The following is a 23,697-nucleotide window of genomic DNA, read 5'->3' as shown; positions in this document are numbered from 1 at the left end:
GGTAAGATGATAAATGATAATAGGTGTTTCCCAACCCTATTAAGTCTATAAACACCCTTTTGTAATTTTATGTTAAAATAGTATGAAAATATAGATTGTAGCAAAGACATTGGTGAGATTTGAATGATGGAACCATCCCAAAAACCATTCTACATTTTGCTGTGAAACAGCTTGTGATCGGAGCCTGGTCCTGCTATAAGAAACAGGCCTGAGTCGACACACACTCTCATGCCAGAATACATACACAGCTACACACACACAAACAGTTTATACTGTAGATATACTGTGTCAGGTAGATTGAGAATCAGCATTCCTAACCAGCCAGTGGATAGGCCATAAACCATAGAAGATTATACTATACATATTAATAACCATGTATGTAAAAGTGCCAGTGTAACATATGTGAAGGTCATAAGCTTCCGTGGGACAGTGGTACCGGGCTTAGCCAAAATAGACTATAGGACACTGTGTTGGCATTATCATTCTAATATTCTTAAAACAGTAGTATAATCTACATGATAAACATAGTCAATAAACTATGTGCTGCATTAATTCAATTATTAATAATCAAAGTATAAACAGTTTATGATTAAATAATTAATAATTAAAGTATAATCAGTATATCCAATGGTGTATAAAATGTAACTTTATGATTTAAATGTCTAACCATGTTAAAAAGAACAGATATGAACAGATGAATGTAACAGGAAGCAGGAAAAGATGACAACAACAGGTCAGGAGGCACGAGCCGGCATATGCCTAAAAAAAACAACATGTGTCAGGAGTGATGATAGGCTAAAGGAAGTAGGCTGTCTGTCACGCAGTGAAAAAGGTGAGGACCCAAAAGGAGAACAACAGACAAGGATAATAACAAAAAAAGAGAGCTTTAATCTACAAAAAGGTAGCAAAATACAGAGTAACAAATAAACTGAACACACAAACCAAGCCAGGGGTAGACACAGGAAGCCACAAGGGAGAACACCACGTAACATGGATGGCGGGAAACCACACAAAGACAGGAAGTAAACACAAGACATGATACAAGGGAGGTGAACTCTACAAAAATAAAACAGGAACACAAATCCAGAGTCATGACAATGTCCTAATATGTATTAGGGGGAGAGAGAGCCGAGAAGTAGAGAAAAGCCAATTATATAAAAAGGAGATGACTTTGAAAGAAATGCACAGAGATTGGATATGTGAGTTTCCCTACTATCGGAAAAAGGACTTAGAAGAAATATCCAAGTTGTGGAACGACCGATCGAAGCACGGAAAAGGAATTACCAACAGCCAAACAATTTTGGATTATTATCCTGGACTTTTGAGTTTTCAATGCTCACTCTGCAAAAGGATGTTTGGATCTGACGGAGCTCAGGGACCCTTGAAAGAGTTGTGAGCTGCCAGAAGGACGACACCCAGCAGGATGAAAGGATTGCACAGCCAGCAGTCCTACCTCTCCTTCTCTCTCTCCAAACTTGATAAGTAGATTAGACCAACTTCAGCAGTTATGTTTTAAGCCTTATACTAGAATCAATTAAGAGCTTTATAAAAGATAGATGTGTTGTATAATCAATTTGAGCTGTATGCTTAGCTCTTCTTAAACCTAAATAAAAACTAATAAGGTAAAACATAAGGTATTTGTGTATTAAGATCTCAAAGGTTCTAAACATTTTTCTAGCCCATAAATTAAACAAACCCTTGGGGCTTTAATCCTAGCCACTAAAGAAAACCTTATCAATACCAAGTGCACAGATCCTGCCGTTACCAGGCATGGCTGATACTATTATCTGACTTCAGGGCTCAGCAGTATTATCAGAGTAAGCAGGGTAGTCGCCTGGAAGTAGGCAGTTAGAAGCTAGGCGAATCTCCTCCCCACCAGTTTATACAGTCTTGCGGAACCTACTGGGGTTATACTCTATAGGCCTTAGGCTCTGGTCCTTTAATTTGAGAGCTGGTCCAGACATACCCTGGTTCTATCAGGGCATAATCGTAGGGATCTAACAACTATGCAGTCTACCACGCTGACTTTATCTTAACCATCTGTCTCTCTCTGTGTCTGTACTCTCAGGTCCTCTGCGCTCTGTCAGGAGAACTATCCAGCCAATCAAGAGAGGTGAGGGGGGAGAGATGTTGGGGCAGGGCGGCCATGTGGTCCTGGCTTTCATGTCATCACTGCTGCTACTGTGGCGCGAAGCAGCACCAATTGAAGTTCCACAAGATCGTAAGTCCTTCAGCAATCATCAGATCCACTCTAACGTAATATATTAAAGCAAATGGTGAAACAAATGCTATATCAAAAACTTTGACAATTCATTTGGTTAAAGGAAAATTGTTTGAGATAGATGGCTCTGATTTATGATTGGGGTTACACAAGGGTGCTCAGTACTGCTATTGCTGCAACCCCTTTGACTTGTTCTCTGGAAAACAACACTTTGGACAAACAAGAATGGTAGTACTGAAGTAACAAGAAACAAGGGATAGTGAGGTAATTTAGCGAAAAGATCGTGACACGAGTGACAAAAGCACCAATTTTTTTTAGGACTACATATGGTCATATAGATCAAAAAAATCTGATGCTCCAAAAAATCAGATAATACTAAGGGGTAGAAATCCAAGATGGCCACCGAACATGGGAAAGATCTTCATATCGTAATAATTTTGCTGATATACGAGCTAGAAATGTGTATGAACTGTCTGTGTGTATGTTTTCAGGCATAAGGAATTCATTTAAAGCATTGTTTAAAGAATCTGATCAAGCTAAGGGGTTGAAATCCAAGATGGCCATCTTGGAAAGCTTCAATACGAGAACTTCCAGAAAGAGGTGTTCTTGGACAAAACAAAATCCATCCATGACCCAATCAAAAATAACAAATTGCCTGAGAACTATGTGACCATATACCAGCTTGCAGAATGACCCGTTTGGTATGTTGCAGAAGTGCATCCTGCAAAATAATTAATACAACCATACATCATGTATCTTTACATTTAGAATATATGTGCATGTATTTAATATGAGTTGAGTTGAAATGCTACTACAACAGAATACAAACGTCCAAACAATACGTGTTTGACGGTGTTTCATTTAATAATAGTAACAAAGTACCGGATGATGGGATACTGTCAAGGCTTCTGCTCTTCTTGGTGAACAGTTCCCGTCGTGCCTCATTTACATTGTCCTCGGTGCTTGTTTTGTCATACATGACAATGACGAACCATTCCAGATGCTTGAACTGTGGCGAGTCTGCTTCAAGGACCTCAAATGGGGGATTCCAGATCAATAGAAAGGCATCGGTTACTGAAGAATAACTCCTCCATGCTTGCCACACGCTCTTTTTCCCCTTTCTAAAGAATGACGAGGTGGTGTCACATCCGGAATATGCATGAAAGACAGGGAGTGCTTGTGACATCCTTTCGCCAAGGTTACAACATATGGCGTTGATATTGTGAAGACAGTAGTCTTTGCCAACGCCAAACGCTACCCACAGCTGGAGATCAGGACATCGCCGCTTTAGGTCATGGAAATGAAATGAAATCAAATCAAATTTATTTGTATAGCCCAATATCACAAATTATACATTTGTCTCAGTGTGCTTTACAGACTGTACAGGTTACGACACCCTCTGTCCTTAGACCCTCGCATCGCACAAGGAAAAACTTCCTAAAAGAAACCCCAAAATTAAAGGGGGAAAAATGGAAGAAACCTCAGGGAGAGCAACTGAGGAGGGATCCCTCTCCCAGGACGGACAGACGTGCAATAGATGTCGTGTGTACAGGATAAACAACATACATTTGACAGAAATTATGTTGTGTTGAAAAAAAAAAAGAGAAAGTATGGATGAATCCAGGAAAATGTCAAAAGGCTACCTGGTGTCCAGCAGGACCAGGGCAGCAGGCACAGCCACGATTCATGATCCTGACGTAAACTTTATCAGTGGCAACCTGCCACATGAGAGACAGACACTCCGGGGATGATACACCGGATGATGAGTTAGTAACATACATTTACATAAATGCATACAGCTAGAGAGGGAGAAGAAGAGAGGGGAGGGAGGGGAGGAAAGAGGAAGAGAAGGAACAGAGCAGAGAGGTGTCCCCCAGCAGTCTAAGCCTATAGCAGCAACTAGGGGCTGATCCAAGGCAAACCTGAGCTAGCCCTAACAATAAGCTTTATCAAAAAGGAAAGTCTTTAGCCTACTCTTAAATGTGGAGAGTGTGTCTGCCTCCCGAACACAAACTGAAAGCTGGTTCCAGGAGCTTGATAGCTGAAGGCTCTGGCTCCCATTGTACTCTTAGAGACTCTAGGAACCACAAGTGACCACCAATGAGAATAACCAGAACATCGGTGTCAACTGTGCGGATCGCTACGGTCTTGTCTCCATGATGAAGTGCATGCGCAACGTGTACAACAATCCGCGTGTCTGCCTCTTCGTGCGTGCAATCTGACATTGCTTGGCTTCAACCTCTGGAAACCACTGTGGAACCCTTTGTTATGTAGATTCCTTTCCCTTCCGGCCATTCTGCTTCAGCCACTGTCTGCGTTAGAAAATTGAAAAGTTCGACTTTGTTGGTGGAATCAAGCAGAAAGTCATTCCATTTTGATGGTATCGGGGTCTGCGGGCTGACTTTCAGACGAACACCACTGCCCCTCTTTTCTCTCGTTGATGCTTTTATGCTGTTTGGCAGATACTCGTCCCAGACAATATCTACCATGCAGGGTACAAGGTATGGCAGGAACACATCTTTTGCATAATCACCGAATGTCCTGGATGTTGCAGGAGACAACATGTGCACCAGCGCAAGCCCCATCAAAGATTTTGCTGTCAAACGTGCTTGGAGCTTCATCTTGGGTATCAATGCAGCGGATCAGATCAAACTTGGTGCCTGTTCTAAGTTTTCCATAATCAGAAATACTTGGAGGATATACTACAAATATAATTTTCGTGTGAGAAGAACACGTTCAGATCGCCATCTCGATGTTGATTTGCGATGTACAAACGACCAAAAAGGCTTGCATCGTTTCGAATGGCTGCCAGTGCTTTCATTTTGGAGCTTGTTTGAGGTCTTGGTGTCTTGAATAAGTGCAATTTGTTCTTTTTGATTGGTTCATGGATGGACTTTCCTCTTTCTGGAAGTTCTAGTATTGAAGCTTTCCAAGATGGCCGCCATGGCGGAAACTACAAGGATGGCAGTCATCTTGGATTTCAACCCCTTATCTTGATCATATTCTTTAAATGAATTCCTTATGCCTGAAAACATACACACAGACAGTTCATACAAGTTATGACGATATGAAGACTTTTCCCATTTTCGGTGCCATCTTGGATTTCTACACACACACACACACACACACACACACACACACACACACACACACTTCATTTTTACATAATAACATCTAAAGGGCATATGATGAATATTATTTAGGTTCAGAGAAAGCAGAACTCATTAACGGATTAAGATCTTAAGTCTCTCCTGTGTCTTTTATTCTCAGAGCTTTCATGGGTTTGCTGGGTTAGAAAACATTAGTGTGCTGCCTTACATTAAAGGTACACTTCTCTGGTTTTGTTTAGTGCCCAATAGTTCCTGCAAAATAAACTACTTACAGTGAAGACCAAGCAGCTTTAAAGACAGTTAAGGTTATGCTTCCATTCTGTTACAAATAAATGATCTATAACTGAAATACACAGTATGACACTGTAACAGTATTTGATGGACAATCTGACTTAAAACTTGTGTGTTGTCTTTCGCCTCCTTACTTCTCAACCTTTTCTGACACGGAAACTCCTTACAGGTAAGTCCACAGTCATTATTTCTGTGTTTCATTCTATAGATCACGGTTCTCTCATGTTTATAACAACTCATTTATATAGTTTATTATATAAACTCTACAGCGCATAACTGTAATCTATGACAGTGGTTCTCAACTGGTCCAGCCTCAGGGTTCAAATGTTCCCTTAAACATGTTCAGGTCCCAGTTCACACATACAAACAACCAACCCTAACCCATTCAGTCACTGCATAATTATTGTTTTCCTTTTGTGTGCAGTGTGTAAGTAAAACAAAGGATATATATTCTGTTTTGTACTGGTGTTCACCTGTACTTTATAATTGCAGAAAGTAATGCCACTACCTTCCAAGAAGACAGAAATACCTTACAAATAAAAGTGCTACTCTGGAATAAACACTCCATTTCAAAGTTTTTCTTTTACAAAGTTGAACCACCTGCTCCGAACTCACTCAAAATGTACCCCACCAGTTAGGAACCACTGAGCTGAACATAACATACCATGATGAATATGCAAATATATAACATAGTACTATTAATGTTTATATGTCTCTAATATGATTAACATTCACATTACAATTTGTCAATGCTTATCCCTGTCTCTTTTGGCTTTACATTGGACTAACAGCAAAGATCCTGCAGGACCGTAAGTTTTTCTTTTGAACACGTCACTGCTAATGTTTCTGTCCCACTAACTCATTTAGCTTATAGCTCAGAGTTTACAATGCTGCAATAGCACAAAAAGAGCGGACATTACACACTTAACATCTGGTATTTACAGTTTCTTTTCCTCTTGCTCCACAGAGGCAAACACACTCATGCAGTAGATTTTAGGAAATATTCTGCTGGTGATCAGACGACTCTGTGTGACCAGTTTGATTTAGGGAACACACACTTTGCGGTTTGTGATCTAAAAAAAATGCAATCGAATTCCCAACATTTGTTAATGAATGAGAGTGAATGATGGATTGGAACAATCCAACAGATCATTGGTCGTATGTAACATGCATGTGAAACACACTGAGGAAAAGCAGCATTATATATAGCAAAATGTAATATAAAGTCCATAGCTCAGAGCTAGTTTAAAGAATGCGAGTCATGGAGGATGTGGTATAAGCTGGTATGTTGAGGAATAATTTCCATCCCAATTATTCTTCATAGCCTGGCTTTCTTCACAACTACGAATACTATGAAATTACTCATATGGTTGCCATAGCAACGTGAAGGATATCTATAGTACTGTCCTTTTTCAGTTGTGAATGGGATTGGCTGGAATAGCTTCAATTACAGAGGGAAACTGTTCTCTGTTAGACAGGAATTGATTCTTACAGAGCTTCCTTTTAGAGCAGGGGTGGGGAACCTTTTTCCTATCAAGGGCCATTTTATTTTTTACAACATTCTTCGAGGGCCATACTAATTTTTGAACTCATAACCTCTGCCAAAAATGTTTAAGACGCAGCCCATTGATTTCACCTTTCTTTTATGCTGTGCAAAAAAGCAACTTTTTCTATCCATGTATCTTTCTGTTTTATCAGAAATCAACAATCCTTCATTAGCCCCACACCGGGGAAATGTATCTTGTCACAGCAAAAGAACATATGAAGTAAAAAGGCAGTACACAATAATTAAATAGAATAGAAAATAATATGAGTAGCAGGTGGTTGATAGAAAATAAAGTGAATATTGCACATGGCAGTGATAATTGCACAGCAGTGGTGGAATAGTCTGTTCTTGGTGTGGTGGTCTACCGATCTATCTTTCCATGTTTTTATGTTACGCTCTGGAGAGAGCTGCTTGTTGGGCCAAACTCCGCCGAGGAGCGTTAAATTTATCCAAAGGCACTCGTCCTTTCAGCTCGTGCAGTTTGACATGTTTCGTACTGTAATGACGCTCAAGATTGTTTTTCATCACTGCAAGCGTGTCCGCACAAACTAGGCACACTGACCTTTTACTTCCACAGATAAATAATCATTTGTCCATTTCTCCTGGAAAGTGCGACATTCCGCATCCACCTTTCTCTTGTTTACACTCGCCATGCTGCGTTCGCTGATGTCAATGACAGTCACGTTTAATATTGAAGTTTTTTTACATGATGTGACCACGTGATGACACGTTCCGCTCGTGTTGTGTTCAAGGACCCTGACCGTGGTCCAGGTAAAACAGCCAATCGCCCGTCTATTGCTGTCTAGATTTTTTTCAGTTTCTTTCTAGTGGACTTTTTTGTGTGTGTTTATGAATTACCTCGAGGGCCGACTCAAATGTTCTCGCGGGCCGTATAAGGCCCGGATGTTCCCTATCCCTGTTTTAGAGCATCAAGCCCCTTCTTCAATCTAGCAGGCAGCTGGCCCTCTGAAGTTCTTGTTATCTTGTATTGTGTGTACAGTTTGTGTGAGTGTGTGTACTTGTGTACAGTGTTGGATCCACAGCCCTGCAGGGCTTAGTGAGCTGAAAAGGCAAAAGGGCAGAGAGATGTTGGCTGTGTGGTGTGTATGTACTGTTGAGAGGTTTGCTACAGTATGTATAGTAGACAGAACACAGCTGGGGAGGTGGAATATATGATCTATTTATTTATTTAATCAGAATGTAAAACAGGTTTAAACTGATATATGCAAAATAAATAAAAACAGAAAAGGTAGGGCAATATTCTATAACTTATCTAATGTCAACAAATCCCATGAAAAGAAAAAAATATTGTGTGTGTATCATATCCTGATATACTGTTATTCCTGTGTTCAATAGAGCTCCATCAGTGAGTCACCCTGTTGCATTGTGTCCATGTTCCTTCATTACCATGAACACACACAGTGTACCTAATTCTGAACAAATCCCGCTTTTTAAAACTTCATGAAATTTGATATATTGAGATTTTAAAATCCCATGTGGTCTCAGGTGCACTGAAAACGAAGCAAAGCATGTGTGTGTGTGCATTATCTGTGCCCAGCCTTTATTCCTATAACCTTCTCTCTGCATCTCTCCTCCTCCAACAGTGAAGCAGCCCCCCACTATAGTCAAACAGTCAGTGAAGGACTACATTGTCGACCCCAGAGATAACATCATCATCGAGTGTGAGGCAAAGGGCAACCCAGTGCCAACGTAAGCAGTACACACACACACACACACACACACACACACACACACACACACACACACACACACACACACACACACAGTTCTCTGTCCATTACTAGTAGTTATAAGGATTTTATCCAGTTGTATGCATGTTTTAGGAGGTTTAAAAAAAAAATAAATTATATAAAAAAAGAAATTTAATTTACTACCAAGGGGGCAAAATCTAAAGATACAAATTTGAATTGCAGTGTTCCCATAATTCATTGTGAATGAAGTGACCTCTGTGTAAAATTAGTGGGGCACACCTTTCATAGAAATTAAATTAGGATAAGAAAGTTTGGAAAATCTTGAAGGTAACTCAAAAAACAGGCTGAAACTCATAGTGAGATTCACATGTCAACTTGACAAAGGTAAAATGCAGCACAGCTGAGGACAAAGCAGTCCAGGGAAGAGGTGTGTCTCTCTGTGTGTGTGTCTCTGTGTGTGTGTGTCTCTCACACACACACTGAGTCTCCAGTGGTTACATCACTTGGGGTATGACCAGCTCAGGACAGTGGTACATTGTTTATTTGGAGACAGATTGGCTTTACGTAACACACACACACACACACACACACACACACACACACACACACACACCCACACCCACAAACACAAAAGGCAGTCACTCTCCCATTCACACACACTGGCTATTCCCTTCCCAGGACAAGCTTTGTGCTCCAGTAATGCACTCAGTTGACTATTCATGCTCATGAAACATTCAGTGTAAGGGATCGTTCACTTATTCACTCAGTCAGTCTCTCACTACGCATATGCCACAACACACATACAGCCCTGGTCTCCAGAGCATCAATAGTAGCCCATTGTTTTGCTGCTTCTCAAACAAGAGCAGCTCAACTGTAACTCACCTAAAAATGACAGGAAGCATCTTTTGTAAATCCCTGCTCGTCACTCAAAACAGCGACGGGTTATGTAAGCATATTCACTGTTCTTCACTAATCAGGAAGCCCTCTGGAAACAGCACATGGAACAGGAATAAGCTCCAGTACCAGAACAAGCTCGTGGAGAGCGTGTGGTGTGGTGGATTTTTGTGCTGCTGTCATTTTGCAGCTTAGTAACGTAAGATGGCAAGGACATGACAAGCAAAGGACATTTCAGATTGTTGAAACAATTTAGAGTCCATGTTAAGATGGTGATAGATCAGTGGGTAAACCTCTTGCCTGGATAACGTTTTCTATGTTTCCCTGCTTTAATTGTCTCATCTTAAACAAGTGTGCTGATGTTTTTCTAGTCCATTAAGTCGATAATTCCATTAGTAAAACCACAAAGTCATATCATACACACCAATTTGCTACCCTGAGATTCTTTTTAACAGAAATACTGTTTTCATTCAGTTATTCATTCCAGCCAGTTCTAATTTGCTATAATATAACTTAAAACTTATGAAACTCTTGCAGATATTTCAAACTCTACCAGAAACGATTGAAGTGCTAGGAGGGTTACAATGTGAAATACAGTATATCTCAAAAGTGAGTACACCCTTTAGATTTTTGCAAATATTCTGTTATATCCTTTCAGGGGATAACATTATCCTACTGAAACTTTGATATAACTTAAAGTAGTCAGTGTGCTGCTTGAATAATAGTATAGATTTATTGTCCTTTGAAAATTACTCAGTACACAGCTGTTAATGTCTAAACAGCTGGCAACAAAAGTGAGTACACCCCATAGTGAACATGTCTAAATTGTGCCCAAAGTGTCAATATTTTGTGTGACCACCATTGTTATCTAGCACTGCTTTAACCCTCCTGGGCATGGAATTCACCAGAGCTGCACAGGTTGCTTCTGGAATCTTCTTCCACTCCTCCACGACGACATCACGGAGCGCACGGATGTTGGACACCTTGCACTCCTCCACCTTCCTCTTGAGGATGCCCCACATGTGCTCAATTGGGTTTAGGTCTGGAGACATACTTGGCCAGTCCATCACCTTAACCTTCAGCTTCTTCAGCAAGGCCGTTGTCATCTTGGAGGTGTGTTTAGGGTCATTATCATGTTGGAAAACTGCCCTACGGCCCAGTTTCCGAAGAGAGGGGATCATGCTCTGCTGCAGGATGTCACAGTATATATTGGAATTCATGTGTCCCTCAATGAAATGCAGCTCCCCAGTGCCGGCAGCACTCATGCAGCCCCAGACCATGATGCTGCCACCACCATGCTTGACTGTAGGCAAAACACATTTGTCTTGGTACTCCTCACCAGGGTGCCGCCACACACGCCGGACACCATCTGACCCAAACAGGTTTATTTTGGTCTCATCAGACCACAGGACATGGTTCCAGTAACTCATGTTCTTGGATTCATTGTCTTCAGCAAACTGTTTGCGGGCTTTCTTATGCATCGGTTTCAGAAGGGGCTTCTGTCTGGGGCGACGGCCATACAAACCGATTTGATGCAGTGTGCGGCGTATGGTCTGGGCACTGACAGGCTGACATCCCACTTCTGCAACCTCTGCAGCAATGCTGGAAGCACTCGCACGTCTATTTTTGGAAACCAACCTCTGGATATGACGCTGAGCACGTGGACTCAACTTCTTTGGTCGACCCTGGCGAGGCCTGTTCCGAGTGGAACCTGTCCTGGAAAACCGCTGTATGATCTTAGCCACTGTGCTGCAACTCATTTTCATGGTGTTGGCAATCTTCTTATAGCCAAGGCCATCTTTGTGAAGCGCAATAATCCTTTTTTTCAGCCGCTCAGAGAGTTCCTTGCCATGAGGTGCCATGTTGTCCAGCATTCAGAGAGAATTGTGCCCAAAACACCAAATTTAACAGCCCTGCTTATCATTTACACCTGAATCCTTGTAACACTAACGAGTCACATGACACCAGGGCGGGAAAACAACATCATTGGGCACAATTAGGACATGTTCACTATGGGGTGTACTCACTTTTGTTGCCAGCTGTTTAGATATTAACAGCTGTGTACTGAGTAATTTTCAAAGGACAATAAATCTATACTGTTATTCAAGCAGCACACTGACTACTTTAAGTTATATCAAAGTTTCAGTAGGATAATGTTATCCCCTGAAAGGATATAACAGAATATTTGCAAAAATCTAAAGGGTGTACTCACTTTTGAGATATACTGTAACTGTATAATGTCAAACGTTTTTTGCAATGCAAATTGTGCCAACTTTGAAGTCTGTCTGTTGCCTCTTATAAATGTCCTGTGACTACAGTGGGCTTTAGGGTGAGAAGACAAGACAATCACATAAAGAGGACATGAGTAGAATTAACTTCCATTTCAGGGATCAACAATGTTATAATGCTTGCTCTTTGATTTGCTGTCTTCTGGCTCAGGTTCTCATGGCGAAGGAATGGGAAGTTTTTCAACATTGGGAAAGATCCCAGGGTGACGATGCGAAAGCGCTCAGGAACTCTGGAGATAGGATTTCGTAGCGGTGGACGTCCAGAGGACTATGAGGGAGAGTACCAGTGTTTTGCCAGCAATGACCTCGGAGTGGCTCTGTCCAACAAAATCCTGCTCCGTGTCTCCAGTAAGAATACACAAGACATGTTATATTACAATATTTGGACAGAATGCCTGCATTGAAATATCCTCATAGGCTACAAGGAAATTAGTTACAATCAAAGCACTCTTGTGATTTATAGTATAAAGATGAAATGCAACAGAAAGGTTTTATTGAATGCTTGTTGCAATGTGACTGTACTTGCTTTAAAATATCTGTTGATCTTTGCAGACTTTGTCTGATAAACAAATTCCTATTATCCCTCCCTCACCCTTAACTGAAATTATTTCTCATAATTTTTCACATCTCTCTCTCTCTTTCCTCTTTCCCCTTCCCCTTCCTTCCCCCTTCTACTTCCATCCCCCGTCCCCATCCTTCAGAGGCTCCTCTGTGGCCTAAAGAGGTGCTGGAGCCAGTGGTGGTGACTGAAGGGACCCCGCTGATTCTACCCTGCAACCCCCCACCAGGACTGCCTCCTCCGTTCACCTTCTGGATGAACAGCGGTGAGCAACAATTTCACACAAATATAGACACAATGTAGTGTGTTTTATTTATGTGTACTCATGATTTTCTTCACTGCCACCACTGTATTATCCCGTAAAAATGACTATCGCCCATTATTGGGTGCAGTTGTATCCTCATTAAGGTAGACTGTGACATGTGAGCAATATTTGTATGGTGCTGCAGCTGCGGGTGACAACTGTATGTTTACTGGTTTTACACCAATAGGGAAATAGAGGTGACTTATGACCTATCTATATTCCATATTGCTCAAATACAACAAAATGTTCCTCTTAAAACTGAACACATGATTAGCTTGGAGGCTGACTGCATCATTCTCATATTTACTTGTGTTGTGTTTTTTAACACAACCACCTCAATTAAAGTCAATGGGCATCAAATCAAATTTCAAATCAAATTTATTTGTATTGCCCAATATCACAAATTATACATTTGTCTCAGTGTGCTTTACAGACTGTACAGGTTTCGACACCCTCTGTCCTTAGACCCTTGCATCGCACAAGGTAAAACTTCTTAAAAGAAACCCCATAATTAAAGGGGGAAAAATGGAAGAAACCTCAGGGAGAGCAACTGAGGAGGGATCCCTCTCCCAGGACGGACAGACGTGCAATAGATGTCGTATGTACAGGATAAACAACATAGTACAAATACAACATTTGACAGAAATTATGTTGTTTTGAAAAAAGAGAAAGTATGGATGAATCCAGGAAAATGTCAAAAAGGCTTCCCAGGACCAGGGCAGCAGGCGCAGCCACGATTCCTGATCCTGACGTAAACTTTATCAGTGGCAACCTGCCACATGAGAGACAGGCACTCTGGGGATGATGCCCCGGATGATGAGTTAGTAACATACATTTACATAAGTGCATACAGATAGAGAGGGAGAAGAAGAGAGGGAGGGGAGGAAGAGAAGGAAGAGAGCAGGGAGGTGTTCCCCGGCAGTCTAAGCCTATAGCAGCATAACTAAGGGCTGATCCAGGGCAAACCTGAGCCAGCCCTAACTATAAGCTTTATCAAAAAGGAAAGTCTTTAGCCTACTCTTAAATGTGGAGAGTGTGTCCCTCCCGAACACAAACTGGAAGCTGGTTCCACTGGAGAGGAGCTTGATAGCCGAAGGCTCTGGCTCCCATTGTACTCTTAGAGACTCTAGGAACCACAAGTAACCCTGCAGTCTGGGAGCGTAATGCTCTAGTTGGTTTATAAGGTACTATGAGATCTTTAAGATATGCTGGAGCCTGACCATTAATTGCTTTGTAAGTCAGGAGAAGGATTTTGAATTCTATTCTGTATTTTACCGGGAGCCAGTGCAGAGCAGCTAATACAGGAGTAATATGATCCCGTTTCCTTGTCAATACACCTGCCGCTGCATTTTGGATTAACTGAAGAGTCTTAAGCGACTTTTTGGGACAACCTGATAACAATGAGTTGCAGTAATCCAGCCTTGAAGTAACAAATGCATGGACTAGTTTTCTGCATCATTTTGAGACAGGATGTGTCTTATTTTTGTTACGTAGATGAAAGAAGGCAGTCCTTGAGATTTGTTTTATGTGGGAGTTAAACGACAGATCTTGATCAAAGATGACGCCAAGATTCCTTACAGTGGTGCTGGAGGCCAAATTAATGCCATCCAGAGCTTCTATCCATCCATCCATCCATCGTCTACCGCTTATCCGGGATCGGGTCGCGGGGGCAGCAGCTCCAGTAAGGAACCCCAATCTTCCCTTCTCCGGGTCACATCCTCCAGCTCCGACTGGGGGATCCTGAGGCGTTCCCAGGCCAGTGAGGAGATATAATCTCTCCACCGAGTCCTGGGTCTTCCCCGGGGTCTCCTCCCAGCTAGACGTGCCTGGACACCTCCCTAGGGAGGCACCCAGGTGGCATCCTTACTAGATGCCCGAACCACCTCAACTGGCTCCTTTCAACGTAAAGGAGCAGCGGCTCTACTCCGAGTCTCTCACGGATGGCTGAGCTTCTCACCCTATCTCTAAGGGAGACGCCAGCCACCCGTCTGAGAAAACCCATTTCGGCCGATTGTACCCGTGATTTCGTTCTTTCGGTCATGACCCAGCCTTCATGACCATAGGTGAGGGTAGGAACAAAGATCGACCGGTATATTGAGAGCTTTGCCTTCTGGATCAGCTCTCTTTTCGTCACAACGGTGCGGTAAAGTGACTATAATACCGCCCCCGCTGCTCCGATTCTCCGGCCAATCTCTTGCTCCATCGTCCCCTCACTCGCTAACAAGACCCCGAGGTACTTGAACTCCTTCACTTGGGGTAATGGCTCATTCCCTACCCGGAGTAGGCAATTCAGCGGTTTCCTGCTGAGAGCCATGGCATCAGATTTAGAGGTGCTGATCCTCATCCCAACCGCTGCACACTCGGCTGCGAACCGATCCAGTGACTGTTGAAGGTCACAGACCGATGATGCCATAAGGACCACATCATCTGCAAACAGCAGCGATGAGATCCTCAGGTCACCGAACTGCAACCCCTCTCCTCCACAACAACAAACGACTGTTCGGGTTTAGATCAGGGAGGCCCTTCCTCCCAATCACGCCTCTCCAGGTGTCTCCATCGTTTCCCACGTGTGTGTTGAAGTCTCCCAGCAAGACTACGGAGTCCCCTACTGGAGCCCCCTGCAGGGCTCCATTCAGGGTCTCCAAGAAGGCCGAATACTCAGAACTGCGGTTTGGGGCATAGGCACAAACAACAGTCAGAGTTTTCCCCCCCATAACCCAAAGGCGTAGGGAGGCGACCCTCTCGTCCACCGTTGATAAACTCCAACGTAGCGGCGCTCAGCCGGGGGCTAGTGAGTATCCCCACCCCGGCCTGACGCCTCACACCTTGGGCAACTCCAGAGAAGAATAGAGTCCAACCCCTATCCAGGAGTACGGTTCCAGAGCTGGAGGTAAGCCCCACCAGATCCAACTGATAGCAATCCACCTCCGCACTAGTTCCGGCTCCTTCCCCCACAGAGAGGTGACGTTCCACGTCCCCAGAGCCAGCCTCTGCTGCCCGGGTCTGGTCCGTCGAGGTCCCTGACCATCACTGCCACCCGTGTGACAGCGCACCCGACCCCAGCGGTTTTTCCCATGAGTGGTGGGCCCACAGGATGGTTGGATGGGAGGCATCACGTAGCTTCTTCGGGCTGTGCCCGACCGGGCTCCGTGGCAAACCCGGCCACCAGGCGCTCGCTCTCGGGCCCTCCCTCTGGGCCTGGCTCCAGACGGGGGCCCCGGGCTTCCTCCGGGCAGGGTCTCTCCTATCCTTTCCCTTTCTTTCATGAAGTCGTTTTTGTCGCTTTTATGTCATTAAAAAATGTGTTTCGGAGGTCTTTAGGGCCAAGTATAATAACTTCAGTTTTGTCTGTGTTTAACATCAAAAAGTTGCTAGACATCCAAGTTTTTATGTCCTTAAGGCATGCTTGAAGTTTAGCCAATTGATTGGTTTCATCTGGTTTAATTGATAGATATAATTGGGTATCATCCACATAAAAATGAAAGTTTATAGAGTGGTTCCTTATAATATTGCCCAAAGGAAGCATATATAAGGTGAATAGAATCGGTCCAAGTACAGAACCCTGCGGAACTCCAAGACTGACTTTGGCTGTCATGGAGGATTTATCGTTAACACATACAAATTGAGATCGCTCAGATAAATAGGACTTGAACCAGCTTAGTGCGGTTCCTTTTATGCCAACACAATGTTCCAGTCTCTGTAGTAGAATGTCATGATCAACAGTGTCGAAAGCAGCACTGAGGTCTAACAAGTCCTTTGTCTGATGCCAATAGAAGGTCATTGGTAACTTTCACCAGTGCCGTCTCTGCATCCCCAAAGAAAAACAATGTAGGTGCTGAGAAGTGCATTTTTGATTTGTTTGTTAAAGTCCTATTACATTGTGATTTTAGGTTTTAACCCTCATGCCTTTGTCTCTCTCAGTTTGTCTCTTTCAGCAGTTAGATGGAGACTTTACAGTCTCAAGCCAGTCTGGCATCCTGTTCGTGTGTGTGTGTGTGTGTGTGTGTGTGTGTTTGTGTTTGTGTTTGTGTGTGCCTCGTATCCAGCCAGAAGCCACTTTGCACCACATAGAGAGACACTGTCTGTGTTTAACATCAAAAAGTCAGACATCCAAGTTTTTATGTCCTTAAGGCATGCTTGAAGTTTAGCTAATTGATTAGTTTCATCTGGTTTAATTGATAGATATAATTGGGTATCATCCGCATAACAATGAAAGTTTATAGAGTGGTTCCTTATAATATTGCCCAAAGGAAGCATATATAAGGTGAACATTTGCCTATATTAACTGTAGAATGACACATCAACTGGGTTATCAGAGCTAACTTGAACAGATGTCGAACTGAGTTGTATGTGAAAATATACGCATCCATCAATTCACCAGCTTCTGCCTTTAGATATGCTATGCTTAGCCTTTGATAAAAGCTGCAAGAGATCAGTTTTGATGGTAGAATGTATTTATTTTATTCTTTGTTTCAGACAAGAACACTTTCACTGCAGAGGATGTGTGTGGTTGGAATCATATATTTATTTCTTAAATACAAACCTTAGTTAATATAGGCCTGCTTAATTACAGTAATACTGAAGTTTCAATTTGCTACTGTGCAAATCAAATTGTTAACCTGGTTTCATTACCTCTCCTTCTTTCCCTCTTTCCATGTCCGTCTGCCCTGCCCCCTGTTCACCTCCTTTGTCTTACAGCCATGACTCCGATCCCTCAGGACAAGAGAGTGTCAATGGGTCTGAACGGAGACCTGTACTTCTCCAACGTTTTGGTCAAAGACGCTCACACTGACTACAGCTGCAACGCTCGCTTCCTCTTTACACACACCATCCAACAGAAGAACCCCTTCACACTCAAAGTTCTGACAAGTGAGTAGACAACACACACACACACACACCCCATAGGCCTACTGACTTTGAGTTACATCCTGAAATATTCAGAGCTCATATAGTCATTCATTCAACAGGAACTACTGCGGGAACACTGTATAAACTCTGTGGTCCTGTACTCTCTCCATGCCTGCTGTGCGTGTTTTGATCAAACACCAATCGAAAGGATATCATATACCCATCTAGAGGTGATGTCTTGACATGACATGAGATGCATTCAATCATAACCTTTAATGATGTTTTCTCAGGTTGCTGCAGAATACAGAAGACCATATATTGGATGATGTTGATAAAATGTGAAATATTTTCCTTCAGATTTGTTCATGTGTGTCGTCAGGTTCTGTGATAGTTTGTTTGTGGACTGATGAGCCAATGTGTGTGTGCCTGTGTTTTCAGATGAGCAGTATAATGACACATCTTACAATGCCACTGACCCCTATGGTGGTGAGTCACTTCCTGTCAGGAAAGCTCCACTTCCTGTCCACCTCCTGAGTCATGTCCCACAGTCACATGGCTAGTACACTAACCTGCTAGCTCAGTGAAGCTCAAGTCATCTACTGACCTCACACTGACCTTAGACACTAATTTAACCTCCTAACTCCAAACATCGTGTTGCTTCATTTGGAAAAGTGAGTTTGGGTTGATCCGTTTCTTTTAAGTTATAACTGATTTTTTGATACTTTTGCCGTGGATATTTTTTAAACCCTTTTCAAGAGAGAAGAAACTCAAAATGTACATGTCTACTGAAGTTTTATTTTTGTCTGGGTAGTAACCACATTTGGATAATTCAAAAAAGACTTGTGAGCAACAGTATTGGAACGTGTTTGAATTGTTGCTTTTTACATACTAATCAAATGCTCTCAGATCACTTTGGGGATCGGACGATGGAAGGTTTGGCTGGCTGAATTTAGTCTGAAAATATTGTTGAATTTGTCCTTATACTAAAATCAGTGTAACAAGAACATCATTTCAGCACTTTTAGAAAGTGTTGAATCATTTCATCATCTAAGCGTTGCCCATAGTTTGATTAAACCTGGCAGCAGTTGATGTTTTTCCGATTCAAATCTCAAAAACAAGTGAGGTATAATCTGACCTAGCAAGACATATTTTTTTACCCTTTATTTATGATACAGATATGTTTTTGATTGGCGCTGCTGGTATTTCGTGTCTACCAGCAGTATGTTTTCTGCTTAAAATGTCCTTCTAGGTCAAAATAAGTTTTTGTTTTTGTTTTCCATCAGAATAAAATATGTAAAACCCTTTTGACCATCTTGACACACGACAACTCTCCTAAGAGAAATTTCTCCTATTCCATCAATGTAATCAGTGTAGTGTAGAGTGATGGACAGAATGTTGTCATGACCTCGGACACAGGGAAGTAAGACTCAAATGCACGGCCCCAGAAACAGATGTAAAGTGTAAAATACAATACTTTACTTGCAAACAGGTAGCATAAACTCAAAACGCTCACGAGGAGGATGCTGATATACAATCAATACTGCTGGCACACTGGTTTAATACACTGGGACATGACCAGACAAACTGGCACAAGGCAAGGGGCGACAGGACTATTTATACATGAGGTGAGTGGGCACAGGTGGAAAGAATCATGGGCAGGGCAGACGCTGATGATGGCGGGAAACCACACAAAGACAGGAAGTAAAGGGATCTGGAATGAGGAACAAGAGGTAGTTACAAAATAAAACAGGAAGTTAAATGACAAGACTGGACGTAAGACACGATGACTACAACATGAACACTTTAGAAACTCGACGAGACATTACAGATGTGACTTCCAAAAAAAGACAAACCAACATCTCTCTGACCCTAAAATAACCTCACATAATATAAATATGTTTTTAATCTCATTTAGTCCATAATCTGTTTATTCCACCTTTCAATCAATGTTAAATGATCACACATAATGAATAAACATACAGTAATTAACACACAAATCACCCTTGAACTGTATTGCACATGCAATAGAAAATCTTTGTATTCATTTTGCCAATACATCTATTGAATGTATCGCCATAGCTGGAGGGAACAGATCAGCCAAAGTAGCAGCATATGTGCCATTGGCTGAACTGGGTGGGAGGGGGTTGTGGTGATAATGCTCCTAGTGGCGGCTCTGATCCCAGTGGGACTGAAGACGCAGATGAGGCTCCAGCTGAGGAGGATTAGGTCACATGATGAATATTCAGTCTGGATTCATGCTGTGGTCATTAATAGTCATATATGTATGGAAAGAAGGTTTGCTCCTACTTTTGAGTGTAGGGGACTAACAGCTGTTGAAATGCTCACAAACGACCATTCAAACGCACACTCATGCACACATGCTAGCTATTTTATCTCTAATCTCTTAATAATGCACACAGAAGCAAAACAATTTTGTCTTTTTTGTCGGCAGGACATCAGCAGGGTGTTTGCCATGTTAGCCACATTTCCAGGGTGCTCACTGCGTTGCCGGAGCTCGCACTATAGCAACTGTGTACATAATCACTATAGCATTTGTTACCACTAACCTTCTTCTGTACGTTTCCTCCTCGTGTCATTCTTCTTCACCTCCTCCCAGTGTCACTAACACAAAACGATCCTCTTTTGCTGGCCACTAGAGACGGATGCTTTTAATCCCATACAGATCTGCATCACAAAGGAGGCTAATGCTAATTAATCCCACACACTTCTCAACAAACTGCAACTCTGTATGACTGGATTTTATGTCCAGTGTTAACAGCATTCGTGTTGGAAATGTGCATATAGAATGTGATAATGATCAAAGAGTCATATTAGTCTGTGTAATAAAATCATTTAAAACACATAATTTAAATTTAAATGGATCCTATTTTTTTTATAGGATTAGAATTATTATTAATTATTACATGAACTGCCCTTTGTAACATCCATCAGAGTTTACAAGCCCACAAAGTTCAACTTTGATGTACTGTACTTACCGAGTTGTGTGCACAGTGTTCCTGTGCAGTGAGGGTTTATTAGAGACATTTCAGCTGCGCTCACTTTCACTTTGACCTCCAAATTGAGTGTAAAAAAGTGAAAGAAAAGTTTTTATCCCGCAAAAACAATTACGCGTTTCAAAATTACTCGTTACCATTTACTGTGCATAAAACAGCAAGTGAGTTTACACTCATACATGCCTGATTAAAATGCCACATATGTTGGGGTGTTGTAGCAGACTAACACAGACAGCACTTGGCAGTTTGCTCACATCCAAGACAGCTGATTGTTTGATTCATTTATGCTCAACAGTTTTATTCATAATTCAACCAACTGAATCAATACTGATGCTAAACTATCCCTCTATTATTCTATAATAGCACATGTACATTTAGCATAGGTTTAAAATAGATGTTTATCATCCCTCCTCCTTCCCAGTCATTTACTATGTGTGGATTATAAAAGGCTTACATAAAAGCCAACTCCAAACAACACCAAGGTTCTGTTTTAAAGGCTTTCATTTTGGCAAGGTTATAATGCTGCTGCTGTTAATGTCTTTAGCCAAGTCCTCCGGGTGGGTTTAACAGGGGGTTGAACAATGCCATCAACTAGAGTACATGACCCTAAATTTGTTTTTATGTTAAATAAAGCAGCAAAAAAAAACTTGCACAGTTTTTCGGCTTTAACAAGATTAGTTAAGCTTTTAATGGCAATCTTTGCCATCTCTGTTCCCTTGGCAAACATAAAGCAAGATCAATGACCCAGTTGTTGTTTCTGCATCTCTTAATGTCTTCCTGTGAGAGAAGCCAGAGGGTGTTAAACCCATTTACAGGCTGCTTTGGCCTCAACAGACTGCAGGGAGAGCCAAAGCCTGGCGGAGATGGAACACAGCCACAAGGAAATGATCAGAATAATAGTGTTAGATTAATGTGGCAGTGCCTACGAAGAGGATGTGCAGCTCATTATAAGAAGTCATGGTATAAAGATAAACTGTAGTGTGTTTGTTTGTGTGTGTATTCACCTCACCTCGCTCCTCATCTGCAGGCCGTAAAGTAGCCGAGTCTACGCCGACCTTCCTCTCACCCTCAGGGAGTGAGAGCTCCAAAATGGTGCTACGGGATGAGCAACTGCTGCTGGAGTGTATCGCTGCTGGACTGTGAGCTCACACACACACACACACACACACACACACACACACACACACACACACACACACACACACACACACACACACACACATAAAATTAATTGTAGTGAGTACGGCTAAACATACACTACCCTACAAAAGTTATGAATCAGATTGTTTTCTTTCTTTCTTTTAATAATATCAATTTTAACAGACCACAGTATAATTCAGACACCAAATGTCTTATTTACATTTTAAATGGTTTTGGCCCCAAAAGAAGAAGATTAAATGTCCCCACAATGTTGCATGACAGGGGAGAATATTGTTGGAACTTGGATTCTGAATGAATTTTCCAGTCCAGAATAGCGTAAGTGACCCTCGATCATCATTGGATGAATGGTGCAATTGGGCTCTAAATATTTAGTACGTATAAGTATTTAGAGTTAGTACGTTTTTCTTTGGGCCCTCTGCAGTCTCCTCAGTGGTTACATAGAAAAGGTTTAAACTGTGATTGTGCTAACCCTCGAATAACCTTCCATTTTTATTGTGAAGTTTAAGAAGAGCTTTGCTAAAGCAACACGTTGCCTGTTAATTCCAGCTGGTTAGAGGCATTGTTGTGCACTTTTAGAAGGAGATTGCACACTTTTGAATGTGATGTCATTTCAAAAGGCCATTCATAGGTGTTTAAAAGTAAATTGGCCGCTAGTGCATCTTTAACTTCCGATATGTGACATTTTACCAAGTGAAACCCAATAGGAAAGTGAGGATTTATTCTTCTCTTTGTCCTTCCCTCTACAGCCCGACGGCCACCATCAAGTGGTTTAAGAAGGGTGGGGACCTACCGGGACGAAAAGTGAAGTTTGAGAACTACAACAAGACGCTGAAGATTATCAACGTGTCGGAGGAGGATGCTGGGGACTATGTTTGCATGGCTAACAACCATTTAGGCAGCATACGCCACTCCATCTTTGTTCAGGTCAAAGGTGAGGAGGTTACAATCGTTAGGTGTTTATGAAAATATGTTTGTGTTTGAGTCCCTCGTGTTAATCTGACTCCCGGTGTTCCACAGCGGCTCCTTATTGGCTGGACAAACCTTCAAACCTGGTGCTAGCCCCGGACGAGAACGGGCGCCTAGTGTGTCGGGCCAACGGCAACCCGAAGCCTAACATCCAGTGGCTGATCAACGGACAGCCTATAGACAGTACATATACTCTCTTTCTTTCTTTCTTTCTTTCTTTCTTTCTTTCTTTCTTTCTTTCTTTCTTTCTTTCTTTCTTTTTGTCTTTCTTTCTTTCTTAATTACTTACTTTCCTTCATTCTTTGTGTCTGTCTGTCTTTCTTTCTTTCTTTCTTTCTTTCTTTCTTTCTTTCTTTCTTTCTTTCTTATGTTCTGTCTTTCTTTCTTGAGTTTTAGAAAATGACAATTAATTAATTTTGTGCTTGTATGAGTGTGACTGGTGAGGATACAAATGTTCCTCATGAAAGAACCACCAGGTAAAATGTTGTCATTTATAGACATTCTAATCAACAATATATATATATATACTTTATATGATCTGTCCACTATATCCTTATCATAGGAGGCTTTCCAATTTACGGACAGGTTTTATATTAAGGCACAGGAACTTCTACAGTAGTTTTTGGGAACATTCTCTCACTCCAACAGCTTCATCAGAGTCTTAATGCAGACCTTTGTCCGGTATCATCCTCTTTCATAGGACCTGCTAGTGTAACATAGCCTAATGTAGGCTATAATATTATCAAACTACAACATGTTTGAACAGTCAACAGAGTTAAATCT

The 23,697-nt window shown here is 41.9% G+C and overlaps 1 protein-coding gene across 21 annotated transcripts in view; it reads left to right on the top strand.

The window, feature by feature from the left end:
• nfasca (neurofascin homolog (chicken) a) overlaps positions 1-23,697 on the top strand; it is a 159,103-nt gene that overhangs the window by 97,318 nt on the left and 38,088 nt on the right. For 15 of the 21 annotated variants that reach the window (XM_029427533.1, XM_029427536.1, XM_029427534.1 and 12 more), the window contains 10 exons: positions 2,069-2,221; positions 6,414-6,431; positions 8,773-8,878; positions 12,214-12,410; positions 12,764-12,886; positions 17,624-17,794; positions 18,212-18,259; positions 21,815-21,926; positions 22,695-22,879; positions 22,966-23,097. In XM_029427533.1, coding sequence (XP_029283393.1) covers positions 2,128-2,221; positions 6,414-6,431; positions 8,773-8,878; positions 12,214-12,410; positions 12,764-12,886; positions 17,624-17,794; positions 18,212-18,259; positions 21,815-21,926; positions 22,695-22,879; positions 22,966-23,097 — 1,186 coding nt within the window. In that variant the 5' untranslated portion in view covers positions 2,069-2,127. Of the gene's footprint in view, positions 1-1,146; positions 1,505-2,068; positions 2,222-6,413; positions 6,432-8,772; positions 8,879-12,213; positions 12,411-12,763; positions 12,887-17,623; positions 17,795-18,211; positions 18,260-21,814; positions 21,927-22,694; positions 22,880-22,965; positions 23,098-23,697 lie in introns of those variants that run through there. The other 6 variants (XM_029427551.1, XM_029427542.1, XM_029427541.1 and 3 more) reach the window with 4 other exon arrangements.

The sequence above is a fragment of the Cottoperca gobio genome, unplaced genomic scaffold, assembly GCF_900634415.1.
Source record: "Cottoperca gobio unplaced genomic scaffold, fCotGob3.1 fCotGob3_332arrow_ctg1, whole genome shotgun sequence".
NCBI lineage: Eukaryota > Metazoa > Chordata > Actinopteri > Perciformes > Bovichtidae > Cottoperca > Cottoperca gobio.
This window is presented reverse-complemented; position numbering and strand designations above follow the sequence as displayed.